This window comes from Acinonyx jubatus, chromosome A1 (genome assembly GCF_027475565.1).
Source record: "Acinonyx jubatus isolate Ajub_Pintada_27869175 chromosome A1, VMU_Ajub_asm_v1.0, whole genome shotgun sequence".
NCBI classification, from domain to species: Eukaryota; Metazoa; Chordata; class Mammalia; order Carnivora; family Felidae; genus Acinonyx; species Acinonyx jubatus.
In genome coordinates, this window is record NC_069380.1 from 175,825,497 (window position 1) to 175,846,136 (window position 20,640).

The window sequence follows — 20,640 nt, forward strand, 5'->3', positions numbered from 1 at the left end:
TAACAGGTGCTTTACCAAATAATATATACAAATGATAAATAATATTGGTCATTAAGAGAATGCAAATTAAACCCCAAATGAGGTACCACTACACACCTATTAAAATGACTAAAATTAAAAAAAAAAATTGACAATATCAAGTGCCGATGAGAATAAAGGGCAATTAGGTCTCTCATACATTGCTGGTGGGAATGCCACTTTGCAAAACAGTTTGGCAGTTTCTTATAAAGAAAAACACACACTCACCATGCAACCCAGAAATCTGCCACCTACACATTTACCCAAGAGAAATAAAAACTTATGTTCACACAAAAACCTGCACAGCAATGTTTACAGCTGTTTTATTCATAATTGACAAAAATGGAAACAACCCAAATGTCCATCAACAAGTGAATGGATAAACAAACTGATATATCCAGGAAATGAAATACCATTCAGCAATAAATTTTAAGAACTCCTGATGCAACATGCAGGAATCTCAAATACATTATGTCAAGTGAAAGAAGCTGAACTAAAAGGCTATATATTATATCTATACAACATTCTAAAAAGGCAAAAACTATAGGAAAACAGAACAAATAAGTCAGTGCCAGAGTCTGAGGGTGGAGAAAGGACTGACTATAAGGGACACAGAAGAACTTTCTGGTGTGATGAAACTAGTCTCTATCTTGACTGTAATGGTAGTTATACAACTATATGCACGTGTCAGAACTCATAGACCTATTCACTAAAAAGGGTGATTTTACACTAGGTAAATTATACCTCAAATTTTTTAAATTCTAAGATGCAAAAGATAAAAATACAACAGAAACATTTAGTTTTCAATACCTCACAACTATGGCAACAGATTCCAAGCGAGAAGTGATAAAGGCCTTCGTGATTTCTGGTGCATAAGTGTCTAATAAGTGGGGCTCAGTTGATTTCACAAAAGGAACTGATGCTACCATCCTTTGCCACAGAGTTAATAAATAATGAACACTGTTGGGAGCAAATTCCCAATGCTACAAAGAAATAAAGCAAACGTTATTTAAAATGACATATCTTCTTAGAATTAAGAATTAATAAGACAGAATTACTAAACACAGATTTTCTAAACAAAATTACTAAACACAGACTTTAAAATTAACTTCTATTCTGATCATATAACCAATCATCATTAACATAGCAAATTTTGTAAATAAATGCAAAAAAGCATAAAGAAGAAACCAATAATCTCTCATTCTACCACCCAAGGGTGATCACTATTAAAAGTTGGTATGCTTCCGTCTAATCTTTCCATGAATATTTTTGAGTTCATATCATGTGGAAAATGTGGTTTTAAAGCTTCCCCCCAACTTATAAAAAGAATTTTCTAAAAAAAATCTTTAAAAAACGGCTTTTATTTCTTCACATAAATTTTACTATAGCTTCTCAACTCATTCTTTAGTAGATACTCAGCCTCTAAATATTTATTATAAAATGTTACAATGAACTTTCACCTAAAACCCTGGAATAAGTATTTTTAGCAAAGCACTCTAACAAATGTTGAAAGTCCCCACCAAATCTTACCAAGAAATTGTTCTAAAAAGTATCTACTGTTTAACATCAATTATATGTTTTTATTTACCTGCAGGCTAGTAATGGTAAAGTTAGCAATCAATCTGATAACTTCAGGATATTCCTTCACCATAACTAATTCTCCCAGCTGATAATTTGTCTTTAAACGAGCTAAAAATCGGCAAAATTCATGATAATTACCTGGATCAGACAAACCCTAAATTATGAGACAAAAAGAAAGGCTTTTTAAAATACTTAAAAACAAACCAAGCTAATGACTTATCACTAAAATTCCAAGAGTATTTTATTAAGTTTTCCGGTTTTCATGGGTACATATGGTACTTTGTGTCACCTGAGTACATCATTAATGAAAGAAAACAAATGATTCCTGTTGGATTTAATGTTGGCATCAATGATTAAAATAAGGAATCCAAAGTAGAGGATCTGGAAAAAGCTTTCCTCTGTGATGACTAAATCATGTTTAGGAACCCAGTGTATTACAGAAAAAATGTGCATGTGTGCGTACATGTCTGTGTGTGTGCACGTGTATGTGTACTGTGGCTTAAACACAAGTCAGTAGAAGACTTGAAAAATATTTAAGATGAAAATTAAGAATGGGTTCTTGAAACCCTGGAAAAGAGCAATACCAACTGATGAACTTAAATGGTATTTGTGCACACACAACAGAAATTTCTTTTAATTCAATAAATATTTATTGAGTACCTATAGGCATTGAGCCCTCAAGCAACTCCTTGTCCCTAAGTAAAGTCATTCAAAACAATTATTACAACGTAGGGCAGAAAGTCTAACAGAAGTACTATATGACACAGAGGTAACCTCAGAGAAGGAAAGGTTAAAAAGGAAGACCAAGAAAGAGGCCCCCCAGTTGTCTGTGAGAGCTCCTTGAAGATAGGACACCAGTGTTATCTTTATAAAAGTTTGAACATTTTGTTTGCATTGTAGCTGGCATGACAGAGACTTCAAAGAGTATATGTTTAATACTCAAAGAGTTTCTAAGAAATTTCATTCATATGAGCTCCAAGAAAATATAAAACAGTATCTAATTATTAAGGACAAATTACAAAAAGATACTTCATACTAATAGATCTTTTACTACATGATTGTAATTCTAAAATAATATAATACTCAAGCCAACTTTTACAGACATGAAACATGAACATGAGGAGGCTGGAAAACCAATTAAAACAATTATCTGATATTACCATATTATCTTTCACATACTAATTGATGACAGTGAGTTAAACAACTAAAAATTTTGACATACATTAGTAAAATCCCATTTATCAACAAAATATGTAAATTTCTTAATTCCGCTATCATTGAAAAAATAAAATAATAGCATAACACCTAAAATACTAAAATACTCCTGAGAATGACATAAAAAATCAATTGCTCCTTAGCTAGCAAGCAAATTTTCTTTATGTACAGATATTATACGTCCTCTCAAAAGTTATTAGTAACTAAGAGACAGATAAATCTCCTTAAATCATTTAACATTTTAAAATCCATATGTTAAACCAAAGACAAAATAAAAAGCAAAACAAAACATGTTATCGAGGCAGTCAAAATCACTAATTAATAATGGCTTTGCAATTCTCTGAAATGAACATTGCAGTTAATGTATAGGAAAGGTTTTTAAATCTACAAACTCTTATTTGTCCACAAGAGGGCAAAAAGACATAATTTCAAAATTTAAAGCCACTTACTCCAATATTAACATTCAGATTTATATTAAGTCTTCAGAAGGTAGATATAACTCCGAATTAATTACTTTAGTAATTTAAGAAGTACAAGCAAGCAAAGAAATGCAGTACAATGGTGTAAAGCAGAAGCATAATAAGATATATACCTTCTATTCTTATTCACCTAAAAAAAATGGAAAAAAATAAAAAAGGAAGAACACAGAAGTGTATCAGGAAAGCATCCATTTTTAAAAACTGTCCATTTCTACTATAAATGAGATCAAGGGAAGATGGATATGACAGTTCATGTTTCTTCCAGAATCAATCAAATCATGAGTTTATTACACACCTTTCAGCAGAAAAACTGTATTTCTATATACTAAGTATTAATTAAATTACTTCATAAATACCTGAGGGTTTTCAAGTATCCTTTTTACTCCCTTAATTAAATTACCAAGGTACTTGGCACGTTCAGGACTGCTAAATAAGGACCTTCTTGTAGAAGCAAACTGAACTAAACATGAAAGTGCCTAAAAATAGGAACAACAAAATTCATTTCAATTTTAAAAGTAACTATGGCCACATGTAAGGAGCACGAGTCTTTACATAAAAAATATTTTTTAATTTTTGTGATACAAAAGCATTATAGAATCTAGGAACCCTGAAAGCTACACATCATCAATCACCATCACTACCCATAAGCCTTTAACTCCACCACTAAAATTTCTATTTGTGTGTGTTCTCTTTTAATATATTGTCATCTATGTATGCCAGAGCAACTTGGACATACTCAAAAGGCTCCCAGTTGCTTCTTATGCCCACCTCTGTTCATGAACCAATAAAACAGGTGTTCTACCAAAATGAAAATATGGTTTTGTGGTAGAGTATGTTTAAGAAATACTGTACATTCTGTACTGTGGTATCCTGTAAGTGGGGGAACTTTACTTCAGTGTAACTTGGTGTAACTTTACTTAATCCAGCATATCCCAAATTTATTTGGTGATGGTACATCTTACCCATACCATCCATTAATATCTTGAGACACAATTTGGAGAATACTGCTGGAAATATCAGATATTCTACAAAAATTCCAAAAAAATATCAATGGTCTAGTTATCTTCCAAAAGTTAATACTTTACCAGAGGATTTTACTACTTGGGTCCTTAATTCTACTACTGAAGACCATTTTAAGCCTGTTTGATCATTAAGTGAGTGGCCCAAAACTGGCAACTTTTCAGGCCAAACGGCCCTCATAAGTTTTGTTTTGGTCTACATATGTTTGTTTGTCCACTTTATAAAACAAAAAAAAAAAAAATAGAATTAGTGGCTAAATATTTAAATATTTCAATTAAGAGACTTTACATAATGTCTGGCTCTCCTAACAAAGGTGAGAACATGGACAAGAATCAGAGGACAGCCTTTTTAGATGTTCTCTAGTTGGCCACAGTCCTTACTGTTTTAAACAAATGAAAAACCAAAAACTCCTCAGGCAATTTTGATGTGTAGAATGTTTGGGAACCACTAGTGTATCAAAAATATCCAGGGTGGGGCTCCTGGGTTGTTCAGTCAGTTGAGCGTCCTACTCTTGTTTTCAGCTTAGGTCACGATCTCACAGTCGTGGGATCAGGCCCTGCGTTGGGCTCCATGTTGGGCATGGAGCCTACTTAAGATTCTCTCCCTTCCTCTCTCTCTCTGCCTCTCTCTCTTTCTCTCTCTCTCTCTCTCAAAACAAAACAAAAAACAAAACAATACTCAGGGTCTGGGGGCCAAAAACACCTGGGTTTGAATCTCAGCTTCATTATTTAGTTTGCTGCCCTAAAGAAATTCCTTTAAGCCAGTATGGGTCTGTTTCCTTGTCAACATTGTGAGGATAATAACACTTACCCGGCAGGGCCCCTCTGAGGATGAGGTGAGATAAGCACCTTATAGTAGGTCATGCCCAATAAATGCTAGTTACTTTCTCTTAAAGCAGTTGTTCCCCACTTAATTTTTTAAGCACCAGTAGCTTGTTTGTTTTATTCCAAAACATAATTATACATGAAACCATGGTTTTTAAACAACTAAAAACAAAACTATTCTGGTTAAAAGACAGAAGCCTGAAACTCTGTGGCACCATCTGGAAACATGAATGTCCTGTGGAACCCAGTTTAAAAACCACAATCTTTAAACTCTAGATGGGAGAGCAGACACGTTTTTAAAAAAAAAAAAAAAAAAAAAAGAGGCAGAGTATTTTTGTAAGTCTATTCCTCCCTTCTAGGCAATAACAGATTTAAACAAATACACCACTGATTTGTACTTTAAGTCTGTAGTATCTTTATTCATGAAATGGCAATTTCAGAATCCCCCAACTTTACATCTATAAGCTTAGATATTAAACTAACAACTTTTTCCTTTTTTTTTTTTTTCTTTTCTTCAGTCTTGCCTGGTCTCTGTTGTAGATTCCACAAAGACAGGTTCACAGTCTCAAAGTTACTCTATAACCAAAGAGTTTTAAGATTTTTAAAGTACATGATAGAATTTAATTCAAAAAATCAATGAACTGGAGTGATGGACACAAAATCACATGAGCAGATCCCCTTTGTTTCTCACTCAGAGATAACTGATGGGGGCTGCCTGGCAAGCCTAGGGCATGGACGGTTGAAGAAGAGTTAGAGAGAGGGGAGGAATAGGGAAGGTAACAGATGGTATGGCCAACTACTGGACTGAGGCCCAGAAGAAGGGACGGGGACTGGGTAGAAAGTAAGGTACACTTAGAGGCTGACAGGTTTTCTTGGCTCTGGGCAGGAGCTAAATCAAGAGTCAGAGGTTCTGGGTTCACCCATCAAATGGAATGCACTGGTGACTTACACAGAATTGGACAAACAGCTTAAGTAATATAAATCCCAGGAGACGTAAGAATTTCTTGAGAGGTAAACCCAATCAATAATGTAAATTTTTACAACAAATATATACTACCATTCGATAAAGATCATAGATACTTTTTAATGAAATAATGAGTGAGTTTTACTTACTAATTGAGATAGTAGTGGTGGAAGTGAATGATACAAATTGAAGAAAAGATCCAATGTTTCTGGTTCCAGGAAAACTGAAAAAAAATTATTTTCTTATAGCATTACTTCAATTCTTAACGTAATCAGTAAGACTATCACACAAATGAGAACTCCAAGACCTCTGCATGTGGCCACTCTTTCCAGTTAGGCTTAATACCTTTTTAATTCCTTTTAATTCCTAGCTATTTTCCTTTGAAAGATGAAATAATACAGAGATAGAAACCAATTAGCTAAAATGCTGCTTATTTTTATGAAGCATCTACAGTTCTTACTGGGAGAATCTTCTCACTATTTTCATTTGTATTAAAGTAATATAAATGTTTAAAAATGCAAACAGTATCAAAAAGAATATTAAAAAGTGTATAATAAAAAACAGCTATACCTTACCCCATTCCAAGTACCTTTCAACTCTTATCTACACTTACATACATATTTCCAAATAACATGCTATATGAATATTTATTTGTTTTACTTAAACTATCAAATAAATTCCTGTCACAACTGATGAGGCTTTAGCCCATACCATAATCTGTCCTCTCTCAACAACCATCCAGTATTATTAACTATTTGGGATTAAATCAATTCTAAGTGTTTACATTTATTATGGCTATTAAATGTTAGCAACTGAGCCAAGGAGTACCCTATAATTATATTTCTAACACTCTCTGGATGTAATCATAGCATCTTTTCTGCGATTAGTTGTAGATCTGTCACTAATTCCTTCCAAATGCTCAACCGATGTGTAAAATGTTCTTTATGCTATTTTCCACATGATCAATAGCATCAAATAACCTATAATTTCCATTCCCACCCCTACCCTACCTCCTAAAGCCTTCAACTTGGGACTGGTTGTTTCTAAATTTGTTAAACAATTATCTTCTTTTTATGTCTGTTCATTGTCATCTTGTGTTAAAGCTCCTTTTTCACAAACCCCTTACCTTCCACATTCTTGGTTTGTATATCAAGTAACTTTCAGAGAGCATATACATAAGGGATAAATTCCAGGAGGATGTGCATGTCTGAAAATGTCTTAGTTCTACATTTCAGTCTAGTTTGAAAATTATTTCCCTTCAGAAGTCTGGGGAGATTACTCCATTGTCTTCTAGCTTCCAGTGCTAATAGTGAGGAGTCTATTATCGTTCTTAACCCCAATCCTTTGTAAGTAACTTATTTTTCATCTCTGTTAGATTTTAGGATCTTTTTATCATCATTATTCCCATATGATTATAATTGTGAAGTTTAGCATTTATTTTTTTTCATTCATGATGACAGGTACTTGATGGGACCTGTCAATCTGAAAATTTATGTCTCAGTGCTGAGAACTTTTTTTGATATTATCTGTTTGCAAATTTTCTTCTGGGTTTTTTCCCCCCTATCCTCTTTCTTAAACTCCTAACAGATGCCAGATCTCCTAGTTTCATGCTCTAATATTCTTGTATTTTTCTTTTCTCGTATCAAATCTCTGTTTTCTTTTTTGCTCTACTTTCTGCGATATTTCCTTAACTTTACCTTCCAACTCTTTTACTAAATGTTTTATTTTGGCAGCTGTCTTTTATACTTGGGACATTTTCTGAACTTGCCTTTTTAAAACAATATCCTATTTTTGTTTCAGGGATGTGTTCCCTTTTCTTATCTCCCTGGGGATATTAACTATACTTTTCTGAAGTTCACTCTTACTCTTTACTTTGTTTCTACTAAACTCTCCTTTTGAAAAAAATAACAAAAACTTTTTGGGGTAATTATAGATGCATCTGCATTTGCAAGAAACAATACAGAGAGACTCCATGAGCACTTTATTCAGCTTCCTCCAAAGGCAAGTTCTTGCAAAACTACAGTACAGTATTACAACCAGGAAATCACATTGATACAATTCATCAATCTTATTCATATTTCCCATTTTTACATGTACTCATGTATGTATGTATGGGTGTGTGTGTGTGTGTGTGTAGTCTGTGCAATTTTATTACATTTGTTAGTTCGTGTATTCACCATGATACCAAGGATACCAGGTCTCTTTTAAGTGTTTGTTTTGATTAAAACAGTTCAAAACAGAACTTCCATATTAGAAGTTTTCACAAAATCTGTAGTGTTTCTCTACTGTATCTAAATCCCTGAATATCCAGTTTAATTTCTCAAGGAAAAAAGGTCTGCTCTTGGGAGATAAGAGGGAAGTGCACACGGGAAGAAAAAGGAAAAGGTGGTCACCTCATTGCACAGGTGGTAGAGGAGATCCTGGGGACTTTGTGCAGAATACAGACTTTTTACCAAGCCCTTTCAGCCCTGTTCTTCACTTCTGACTTCAGGAATACCCTAGTGCAATCATCTTTCTACAATGTGTGAGGGCAGATCACCTTGCTTTTTCTTGGTATCCTTCTCTGTAAGAGAGGAAGTTGCAATTCTGCTCTGCTAAGTCAGTTACTCTAATTTCATTCTCTTCCTAACACTGAAAACTATGTTTTCTCTTGCCGAGTGTTATAGCCTTTCCCACTTTATCTGAACATTTCAAAACAGAACTCTTCATTTTCCTTCCCAAACCTGTTTCCCCCTAACTCTAGAACTATCTTTCCTATTTTCCAATATCAAAATATGGAAATTCCTTTAATATGAATTAGAGAAAACAGATTTCACTGCTGGGTATCAGCAGCTATCTTGTGTTACAAATCTTTCTGAATTTTTTGATTGTCTAACAAAAACTAGAGATAACTGCACATGTGGCAACTCTACTTCTTAATTCTGTGCCTTTTACTCTGCCATGCCTCACACTAAACTTTCTTCTTACTTGTTCTCCAGGTTGTTGGAATCTGCACTGTGCAAAGATCATCGGCAGATTCGTCTGCTGAACTGCCAATGAAGTCAAAGTTAAGGCAGTTGAGGACCAGTTTCAAGACCTGCATTACTAGATTTTGTTGACCTTGATCCTGAAGATTTAAAGGTTTGGCCAACACCTGAAAAAAGTTGAAAGTCAAGTAAAACATTAGGAAACATGTCAATAAACAAATTCTCAGTTCACTAATGTAACTCTTCAATGCCAAATTAGAATTAGGAAAAAAAGTTTGCAAAGTTATGTTGTTGTATATAGTAGAAAAAGTTGTAAAATCACTATCAACAAAAATCTACAATAGACTATTTTCAGGTTTTATTTTCTCAAATGAGAATAAGACTTTTTACACTTAACTGCAAACTGTAGGTCATCTTCTAAAGTTATAAAAAGTAACTCGAGGACAAATACTTTACACAGCACAAATGTATAAATCTATGGGATTTATTAGCTCAAAGGTTGCTTAGAACAGCTGAAAATATACTATTCTTCAAGTGGGGGAACTTCACATATAAATGATCCACATTCAGCTAACAAAGGTTGTCAAGCTGTCTGAATGAAAGACACTCAACAAACTTCTGGAGAATAATCCTGACCATACCCCACTTCCTGAACCCCAACCCCAAATATCCATTCTGACACAACCAAATAGATATATCTACTAAAGACACACTGTGAAATATTTGTGGAGGAAATGATATGAAGGTTAGGATTCTGCTTAAAGAATAACACACAAAAAAGGAAAGTTGTTAGAAAAGTACAGAGATGAAACAAGACTAGTCATGAGTTGTTACTGCTTAATTGGTTGATTGGTCCAAGGGAGTTCATAATACTCCTCCACTTTCTTTTGTATATGTTAAAATTTTCCATACAAAAAGAAAAATTTTGAAATAATAGAAGGTCGGGGAGCCTGGATGGCTCAGTGGGTTGAGACTTCAGCTCAGGTCATGATCTCATGGTTTGTGAGTTTGAGCCCCACATTAGCTTGAGCTGTCAGTACACAGTCCCTTCAGCTCCTCTGTCCCCTTGTTCTCTGCCCCTCCCCCACTCATGCTTTCTCTCTCAAAAATAAATAAACATTTTTAAAAATTTAATTGAAAAAATAATAAAGGGTCTTTCCGTCCGGCTAACTCCAGAAGTTATCATGTTACTATACCACAGAACTGAAATAATTAGCATCTGCTGCTAACTGGAACATACTTTGGGAAATGCTATACAACACCAATTAAAAAGCTTGAATAGCATGGTGGAATCCCTATATTATAAGCAAACACAATGTAATTATGAATTGTACTATCCCTAATGCTCGAACAGGGCACCAAGTAGCAAATGGAAAAAATATTATTTCCCAAAGAAATTATTAAAGTTAACTGTCTTGGCTCACCTATGAATAAATATCAATAGTTGATGAATTAGGAAAACTTACTCTCATTTCATTGTTCATCTGCATCCCATTAAAATACAAGCAACTAAAATAAACTAAGTCTCAATCAGCTTCTGCAATAAATACTCTATTAGTAGGAAGGCAATGAAACTACTACCTAAAGATGGGTTACTAAATTCCCTTTGGATTTTGTTTTATTATATCCCTATTAAATAAAAGTGAATTTTTTGGAAACCTCTTACAGATCTGTAGAAATCTACTATACTGAAATTAAGATTGTTCACAGCAACTCTTCCAAAGACAGAATGGGGGTTGGGGAAGGGGGATTCATTTGAAATTCTTTTGGAACTTAAATCTCCTAAATACCCTAAGTAGGATATTGAATTATTGAATAACTTACCTCTTTTAAAAGAGAGCACGCTAGCACTAAGATGTCTTTGAGAGAAGTGTCACGAAATGAGGTAGCTATTTTTCTGTGTTTTGCTGAAGGTCTAGAATAATCAACCTAAAAAGATTAAGATGATTTAATCAGACTTACCAAACAGCAAAGCAAAACTTTACAAGAAAAGGAATGGAAATAATGATTAAAGAAGCATACAGAGTTAAAAGAGCTTTTAAGAACCTACTGAGATAAGTGCCTTGCCTAACGTTACTCAAAAAGTTCATGGCAGACCCACAGTTAGAACCCAAGTTTCTGGACTGTTTCAATTCCGTGCTCTTTCTACAAACCCTACCAATCCCCAAATTAAAAACCAGAACTGACCATACTTTCAGAGGCAATATGAACACAGATTATTAAAAAATAGGTAGTGGGGCATCTGGGTGGCTCAGTCAGTTGAATGTCCAACTTCAGCTCAGGTCATGATCTCGTAGTCATGGGTTCGAGCCCCTTGTCTGGGTCTGTGCTGACAGCTCAGAGTTTGGAGTCTGCTTCGGATTCTGTGTCTCCCTCTCTCTCTGCCCCTTCCCCACTCACGCTCGGTCTTGTCTCTCTCTCAAAAATAAAACATAAAAATTTTTTTAAATAACAGATACTATGACTATCAACTCCTGAACCATGTACCATTTCACAAGAGGCGAGTAACAACTTCCCTATTCCTCAGATTCCATATGTAAAATGACAAATCTCTAAAATAATCTTCAAATTCTAACTTTCTGTGATTCAGTTAACAATCATAGAAAAATTCTTCATACAAAAATAGTATTCCTCTTATACACTAGAAATGTCATTGGTTCATATATCCTTGGTGTTTTATAAAGAAACCAAGGCAGGGGTGCCTGGGTGGCTCAGTTAAGCATCTGACTTCCACTCTGGTCATGATCTCATGGTTTGTGAGTTAGACCCCACATTGGGCTCTGTGCTGACAACTCAGAGCCTGGAGCCTGCTTCCGATTCTGTATCTCCCTCTCTCTCTGCCCCTGCCCCACTCATACTCTGTCTCTCCTTAAAAAATAAATAAACATTAAAAAAAATGTTAATAAAAAATAAATATATGGTCAAAACTATACTATTTAATGCCATTAAATCTTCCATTTATCAAGAGCAAACAGCAAACAAAGTTGAAGTCCGATATCCACGTGATCATTAACACCATGGGCTACAGTCACTATAGCATTCCTTTTGCTATGTGATAGAAGAAAATAAACCATTTTCTTTTACTAATGCTTATAGATTTAAAAAAAAGCAGTGATCTCAAAACTGATTATCTGATACTTGCTAAGCTCCATCATACAATTTAGGCTATACTTAAATGCCACATTTACTTACAGAAACATGAAATATAACAGAAGTACAAAATGATTCCAGAAAATAGCTACTGGAATCTGTAATCAATATGCAAGGTTCAAATTAGCATTTCCAGCATTATTACCCTCTTTTCAACCAAATTTCAATCAGTTTGTCTCTCCTAAAATATTTCCCTCAATATAAAAACCCTTTCGTTAATACAAATTAATAGTAGCATACAGTATTGTAATTTGTGAAGTCCTCTTCACATATTATTTCACTTAATTCTCAAAGTAACCTGTGAAATATGTATTATCCTCTGTTTACACATGAAAATTAAAGTTTATAGGCACATTGTCTTAGACCAACCTCTCATTACCACCGTATCTGTAACAGGAACAGAACGACCTTGGGTTTATAGAGCACTTGTATTTACCAGGCCGTAGAGCGAGAAGTTTATCTAATCTTAACAAGATCCATGGAAGGTGTCATTCTCACTTTCCAGATAGTGATATATATATATGTAAGCTCAAAGATGTTCAGAAATTTGTCCAAAGTAGTAAGCAACAGAGCTAAAACACAAATCCAGTCTTATTTCAATTATCTTCAAGGCCTATAAGCTTATTTTATTTGGGTTAATCATGTAGATATCCATTTTTTTGAGAAGAGGGATTGTACATCTATTTTCTACCATCTATGCCTCTACAATGTAGGCAAAGGATATTTTACTTCTTGTTGAATAACCTCCAGGAACAGTAGGAACAGTAGACTGGCTTCTAAAAACACAAGACAGTATATAATCCTCTTTTAGGAAACCTCAAGTTTAGATGTTTTTCTTTAAAAATTCCATCTTGTTATTAACACTATGAATTTACCTGGCTCACATTTAACAATGATAACATTGACTTAATTCATGCATCGCAGATCTCCCTGCTGCCTAATTCAGAAGTACTGTACCTACCAAATGCTTGCTGAAATGATAAATGCCATAAAATTAGGCTAAGTAAAATGTGTCCACAAAAGCCATATACTTTCCACAATACAAAGCCCAAATCACACTTCAGACCTTGAAGCTTTTTTCAAAAGGCACTTGGTTCTATACAAGATAAGCTTGGAACATGTTGTGTCAGAAAATAAGAAAATATTCAAAAATGGTGAGTAAATGTCATCAGACATAGAAGCTAGCTTGAAAGGGTTCCTCCTGGCCAAATCTGGCAAAATTTGAGCATCAAACTATAATGTTAGTAACAAATTATAACCTATTACATAAAATAGGAAAACAAGAATCCATACTGATATAAATAAGTGAATAAATTAAAAGTCTGGTGAGGAATGGGTATTTTCAGAGTCTTAAAATACTTATTATTTACAAAGAACAAAAATAAACCTACAATTGGAAAAGCCTAGTAGAAACCATCTTAATCAAGTAACCAAAGTAAACATCATTAGTAATGTAACAAATCAAATCATGTGCTTCCTGACTGGAGGCAATGAGAAGATCACACACTATCATTTCTGTGATATTCCTGACCAATGCGCATAATCTGAATCTAATAATAAAGAAACATCAGGCAATCCCAAATTGAGGGACATTTCACAAAACAAGTGGTCTGTAATTTTCACAAGTGTCAAGGTCATGAAAGTGAGGGAAAAAGTGAGGAATTTTTCCAGACTGATGAGGAACATGTCAAACAAATAAGGCGCACGATCCCAAACTGGTTCCTTTCTTGGACAAATGGTGAAACTCAAATAGAATACGAGGATGATAGTAATAGACCAGTGTTAGCTTTCTGATTTTCATGGTCTTATTATAATTACATAGGAGAATGTCCTTGTATTTAGGAAATACACTCAAGTATTCAGGGATCACGTTGGAAACTTAGTATCAAATGGCTGAGAAAAATTTTCTATGTATTATACTCACAATTCTTCCGTAAGTTTGAGATAATTAAAAAAAAAAAAAAAACTCGGTTGCTCTTTGAATCACACTTTTATTAGAATTCTATATCACCCAGACTTGTCTCAGTAATCATCTAAACACCATAAACCCTTACTACGAGAGCAGTCTGTAGCCCTATCATGCTATGAAGTAGGAAATGAAAAAAAAAAAAATTCTGGTTTTAAGATTAGCAAAAAGCTGATGGTTGTGTAAGCTACATGATGCATACATGGGGTTGCTGTACTATTCTCTACATTCTTATGAGATAAAATATTCATACTAAAATTATTTTTAAATGTATTTTTAAAAAAGAAAGCTACAGTTCTTTAGACATATTTATAGAGCCTAATAGGATTAGCCAAAGTCCTTGTCATAACATCCCTGTTAACACAATAACTCGTTCCAGGTACTATTGTTATCTGCCCTGGAGATACATACATAGCTACTGGCATACACCCGTTAAGGCCAGAAATCTTTACATACACTTGGGCAGAGGAGTCAAGGAGTAAGTTCTGTGATAAACAAAGAGAGCACTTTAAATTTAAGATATCCATCCAGTAAAGCTAGAAACACTTTCTAATTCTGGACTGAAGTTGAAAATAGTTATTTTGGGTGATTTTTTTTTTATGCACAGGAACTATACGAACACTCCAAAGAGAGTTGGCAAGTGGTCCTGGATATGTAAGCTTTTCCTATTTATACACATACACACACTCACACACACATGCATATACACAAACACAGACTGTTCAACATGACAACAGTTTTAAAATATAAATACTACCTTCATTCCCCCTTATTTTGACATTATCCCACAAAGAACCCAACTTCTGCTTTTGTTCTGTTTAGAACTAAGTACAAAAGTGAACAGAAACAGGTGACGATGTACTCAGCTGCTGAGCTCATAAAGGCACCATTGGGGGGAGGCATAGCTTCCACAAACTCTCCTTGGTACAGGGTGAAAATCCATGCTAGCGAGTGGCAAAGTGCCAAGAGGCCTATTCTTTGAGGAGTCCTGCTGTGTACTCATTGTCAAGAATCAATTCACCAAACTATCTTTTATTTGTAAGCAAATAAGGGCCTGTTTCTCTTTATACAATTGATTTCTTATGGTTAGTATATTATTATATACAGAGGCTACAAGGCCAATTCACCAACTGCCATGGAGCAAGGACCGTGTCTAATTCCCTTTTCTTTGCAGTACTTTACACTATGGCTGTTACTTTCAATAACAATAAAAATGTTCCAATACCCAATTATCCCACCAACAAAATAAATAAAAGAAAGACCATTATTCAGAGTTTTATGCCACACAAACATTTTATATGAAAGCACCAGCATTACTTAGCAAATTTCATGTCACTATTAGATGGAAGGCTTACCAGGTTCATTTCCTGAGTCAGCTCTGAAAGGATAATTACTCCTATTATGCAGTGCTCCACAGTACCCTATGGAGAAAAATAACCAAGTGTACCCTAAGTAACTGTAAACAAATAATTAAACACTGAAATATCACATTTTCTTAATAATATATCTATTGAAATATGTAGAAAAATTGCTATGAGGTTCACAAAAATAATTTCAGGTTCATTTTTTCAAGGATAAATTTAGGTATACAGAGTTGATTAAGGAAGAATGTTCACCCACCTTAGAACTGTACAATACTCAACAAAATGTTTTCAGCACCTAGGACTTATATTAAACTAAACCTTAAAATACAAGACTTTAGCTTAATACTTTCCATAAGACTGTGAATGAGCATGAACAAAAAATGTTTTTTAGTTCTATAAATTTGCTTAAAGGCTACTGAGATAGCTGCACTCAATATATAATTAATAAATAGCTTAGAAATTAATTTAAATCCCTCAATCTAATATCAGATAAGATCACTTAGGCCCTTTTCATATTATTTAACAGTGCATGTGTATGCATTTATTATGATATCTATAATGAAGGCATCTAAAGTGCCCAACGCACTGGGGTAAATACATGACTATCAATATGGAATACAGTTTCATAGCCTCTATAAAGGTTTTAATTTAATCAGCTTCCGTTTTAAGCTCAAAAACTTCCTTCAAATCAAAATTCAGATTCTACATGCACCATTACTAACAAATCACCTTATTGTAAAATCACACGAGAAGCATAAACGTAAAAAGTGTAACATCTAATTATAGGGTAATCATAAAAAAGCATTACCACAGATGACAAATTTTTCAAGTCTTAGTTTTATAGTTGGCCATTCCTTCTATTTATTATCTCAGGATAAAAAAACAAAAGAAACATCCCATAATTGTTGCATTTTAATTCTTTACGGTCCTTCACGACAATCTGCACCTTTTGAACTGAATCACAGATTTCCTGTTAGCGAATCATCCATCTTCTGTGTACACCAGGTCAACGCTCCTCAAAGTGCTGTTCCCTGACCACCAGCTGGTCGTCTGCAAATTCCATTCTAATCCGAGAATGGCTAGGTACTGGTTCATGACCAGATAAAAGAGTTTGCACAAGAATATAAAACAGCTAAGTACCTAATAAGTACACTGCTTAGTTTAGTTGGCATATTTTTCATAGCAAGTCTTTCTCAGTGAAGGAGGTATCATGTTGATTTACATTCTGCTCCTTATCTTGTGAATCAGCAGTGTGAACAGACTGCCACAGAGGACAGTAGGCTCTCCTGGGTATGTATATAGAAAGGAAGGCCATAAATGTTTGTAATGTGGCAGCAATAAGGCTGCAATAACAGAAAGAAGATGTACAAAACTTGAGGCCATTAAAGATTTAGCAAATTTAAAATAATTTTTAGTACAAAATTCACAGAAGCTGTTAATACCCAAAGGAACCATGTGGTACTATATTTGAATACTTAAACATTAAAGTCAATTGCCTTTCTCATGACTCAAGGTTAGGTTAAGTCCTACCCAGAAAGCAAGTGCTTTTTTTTTTTTTGTGATACTTTAATAAACTTGGAAGACAAAACATTTTGCTTCTTCTGGTTTTCCAAAATTGACAAAAGCACACTAAAGCTCAACTTAAGTTCAAGTTACCAGCCACTGGAGAGAGGGTTCGAGAAATGTTAGCCAACAAGAATGACTTCATTCTATTCAGTTTTCAGCCTTAATTTTTATACACATAAAAAAAAAAAAAACAACTCAGAAGTCTTTTCTTCTCTATGTCAATGATTCTTGATAGCTGTGTGTGATCTTAGTAAATGACAAGAGAGAGCTGCTATTTTGTTAGCCAAAATTACGAGCACAACTCAACACTGAGAAACTCATTTGTCCCTGAATAAACTATCTCTCTGCCCCAGGGCTGCTCTCCGCAGGGCTAAAAGTACATTTATTTCTCTGAAGGTTTAGATGATCAAATATTTGCTAACCAGGGTTTTTAAACAATACGAATAAAAGAGAAGCAGCAGAGTCTAGTGTTTCATATTCTGAGGTTTCTAGAATTGCACTATATGGTAGAGTTACAGCTTACGCAGGGATATACTGCGTAAGAAGTAAAATCTCAGAAAGCCCAAACTGCCCCTAATTGCCAATAAACCAATACCGAACCATCTCTCAATCCAAACCGCCAGTTTTTCCTCAAGAACTGTAACAGATCACCGCTTCTGCAGCAGAGCAGCAGCTAAAGTACATTTCTCGCAATTAGGGATACCGTTTGGATGAAAAAATACGTATCTTTAAATATCTGAATCATCCTGAGCAAGGCAGGACGGTCATCCTAAGAGGTATGCGGAGACTGGAAAGAGCAGATTTATATTTCCCCTATCACACCTCAGGACATGTGATACTCTGTGGAAAGGCAAGTGGAATCACCAGCACAATTTAGATTAGTGTCCTCTGGCTTATTTTTATTTTTATTTTTTGCAGTCCAAGTATCTGAATTCACATAAGTTAAATGTGCCTATAAGTTGAATCATTTAAGCTAAAAATATTCTTGAGAAACTAATATAGCCAATGTGGTATGATATAAACGTTAAATATATCTCTTAAGTCAGAAAACTTGTTAAAGCGCTAGCTCTATGCTTTACTAGGTCACTGTGCAACCTTATGCAATTTACTTAACTTTACTAAGCTTCAGTTTTCTCACTGCAAATGAAACCCACTTCACAGAGATGTAATGAGCATTACAGCATGTAATACATAAAAAATATTATGTTTCATGTATATATAGCACACAGACTAGCATGTTAGAAATGACAGAACATGTCTTTTTGAAATTTTCTAACTTTTGTGTATTTTCTAATTTTCTGATGGTTTCTAGTATAATTTGCATTCTTCTGGTTTGGAAAGTTTATAATGGCATGATCCTCATTTACTGGCAATAAAAAAATAAAGGGCCCAGAGGATAAGCAATAAATCATAATTAATATGGTACTGGTAGCCACAGAACAAACCATACAGCTTTAAGAAAAGAAGTTTTCTACACCAAAAAAGCAACTTGCAATGTTCTAATAATGTAATTAGGCCTTCTTACCTGAAGGAACTTCTTCACATCAGCAATAATTTCTCTGAAGACAAACTGGTCTTTCTGAACCTCAAACCATCCCAATTTGGTGATTTTAGCAATGACTTGAATTAGAGCTTGGATAACAAAGGGCACCAGCTTGGGTTGTGATGCCACATAATTAAGAATGTAGTTTCCTGTAAGAAAATATTCTGTGATCGTTTGGACTTCTCAGTAACATAATATGTATCATGTGAAGAAAAACAGCTGGTTTTTGACAAAAAGCCAATCCCTTTCTCCAAGATACATTCTTATTTATACACTTATTTCTGCTATAATGCTGACAGTGAAAAAAGGATAGTTGCTCCAATTCGGTTTATGTATTAGGGGATAATTTGAGTATAATGAGAATGCCACTTTTGTTTTTACATGCTTTCAGGTAGAAAAAACTGCCAGGTGAATATGAAAACGGCAACCAGGCCTAATGAAGCAAACCACACGAACTGCACACTTCAAACATCTAGTAGCTAGGTCAGCTCACCTCATGTGTTATCAGCCTCATGCATCCTTCTCTGCTTTGATACTTTTCCATCTTATTTCAGATCACCTTCCTTCCCTACTTCATTATTGCTCACAACCCTTCTGAAGTCCATATCCACAAACAAGATTCAGGTCTTCAAGATAAAATGCTTGTTTATGATACTATTTAAGTATTTCTCAACCATTTAACATGTGTAAAACTCTACTACCCTTTTATTAGATTTCTTTTCTTTTAACGTGTCACTGACAAAGTGCTTGAGTTTTATTTCCATATCCCACTTCTCTCATGAGCTCTGTGGCTTTATTGCATGATGATGGCATGGAATGCATGGCTAAGATGATGGCTAAGAATGCATATGTCTTGCTATAGAAAAACTGTATGCTATCCTGTTTGTGTGGCATAAAAAAATACGAATAGTATGGTATGATAAAATAAGTATGTAAGTTAAGGGAAGTATGAATAGAATAGTGAATTAATGCTTGGAACAAAGTTAATATATCAAAATCACTAGAAGTTGGTAGCAAAGTCAGCTCTGAGCTTCCTAGTGGATTGAGCAGTTGGGCTTAGGTAACAAATATACTAAAAGTCTAACAGAAAAACACAAGAAAAAAATTTTTTAAAAACAAAAGATTCCATTTCTACTTTGGCCTCAAAGGCCAGCAGGCCACTGGAGAAAAGAGTGATGAAAAGGTAAATACCCCAATATTTAACTAAAAATAGCTTTAATGGAAACAACTTCAAAATCTAAGAACACTTTCTTTTTTTTTTTTATTTATTTATTTAAAAAAAATTTTTTTTTCAACGTTTATTTATTTTTTGGGGGGACAGAGAGAGACAGAGCATGAACGGGGGAGGGGCAGAGAGAGAGGGAGACACAGAATAGGAAACAGGCTCCAGGCTCTGAGCCATCAGCCCAGAGCCTGACGCGGGGCTCGAACTCACGGACCGTGAGATCATGACCTGGCTGAAGTCGGACGCTTAACCGACTGCGCCACCCAGGCACCCCTGAGAACACTTTCAATAGTTACTCTTGACAGCTGTAGTGAGATTCTTGACACTAAAAAAAAAATTCTCATGACTACCATATTTCAACCTTAATTTTTATTAACATCAAGATTATATAATTATACAAATTAAAAAATTAGACATTATTTTTTTTTTAAAGCACAGATTTTCCTAGAATTTTCAGATGTTTTTCTTTGTTTTTTGCTTTGTTAGGTTTTGTTTTGTTTTTTTGGAGAGGGCATATGTGTGTGTGAGCTAGGGAGGGACAGAGGGGAAGAGAGAATCATTTTTTTTTTTTTAGTGCTTATTTATTGAGAAAGAGAGAGAAAGAGAGAGAGAGTGTGTGTGTGTAAGCAGGAGAGGGGAAGAGAGGGAGGGAGACACAGAATCCGAAGCAGGCTCCAAGCTGTCAGCACAGAGCCTGATGCAAGGCTCAAACTCACGACCCATGAGATCATGACCTGAGCCGAAGACAGACACTTAACT

The 20,640-nt window shown here is 34.6% G+C and overlaps 1 protein-coding gene across 4 annotated transcripts in view; it reads right to left on the reverse strand.

Moving 5' to 3' along the window:
* Window positions 1-20,640, reverse strand: part of RANBP17 (RAN binding protein 17) — a 328,652-nt gene that overhangs the window by 288,814 nt on the left and 19,198 nt on the right. For 3 of the 4 annotated variants that reach the window (XM_053226569.1, XM_027034320.2, XM_027034328.2), the window contains 8 exons: window positions 18,639-18,805; window positions 15,539-15,604; window positions 10,892-10,996; window positions 9,069-9,234; window positions 6,251-6,324; window positions 3,650-3,769; window positions 1,607-1,753; window positions 829-1,001 (listed from right to left, as the gene is read on the reverse strand). In XM_053226569.1, coding sequence (XP_053082544.1) covers window positions 829-1,001; window positions 1,607-1,753; window positions 3,650-3,769; window positions 6,251-6,324; window positions 9,069-9,234; window positions 10,892-10,996; window positions 15,539-15,604; window positions 18,639-18,805 — 1,018 coding nt within the window. The remainder of the gene's footprint in view (window positions 1-828; window positions 1,002-1,606; window positions 1,754-3,649; window positions 3,770-6,250; window positions 6,325-9,068; window positions 9,235-10,891; window positions 10,997-15,538; window positions 15,605-18,638; window positions 18,806-20,640) is intronic. The other variant, XM_027034339.2, reaches the window with a different exon arrangement.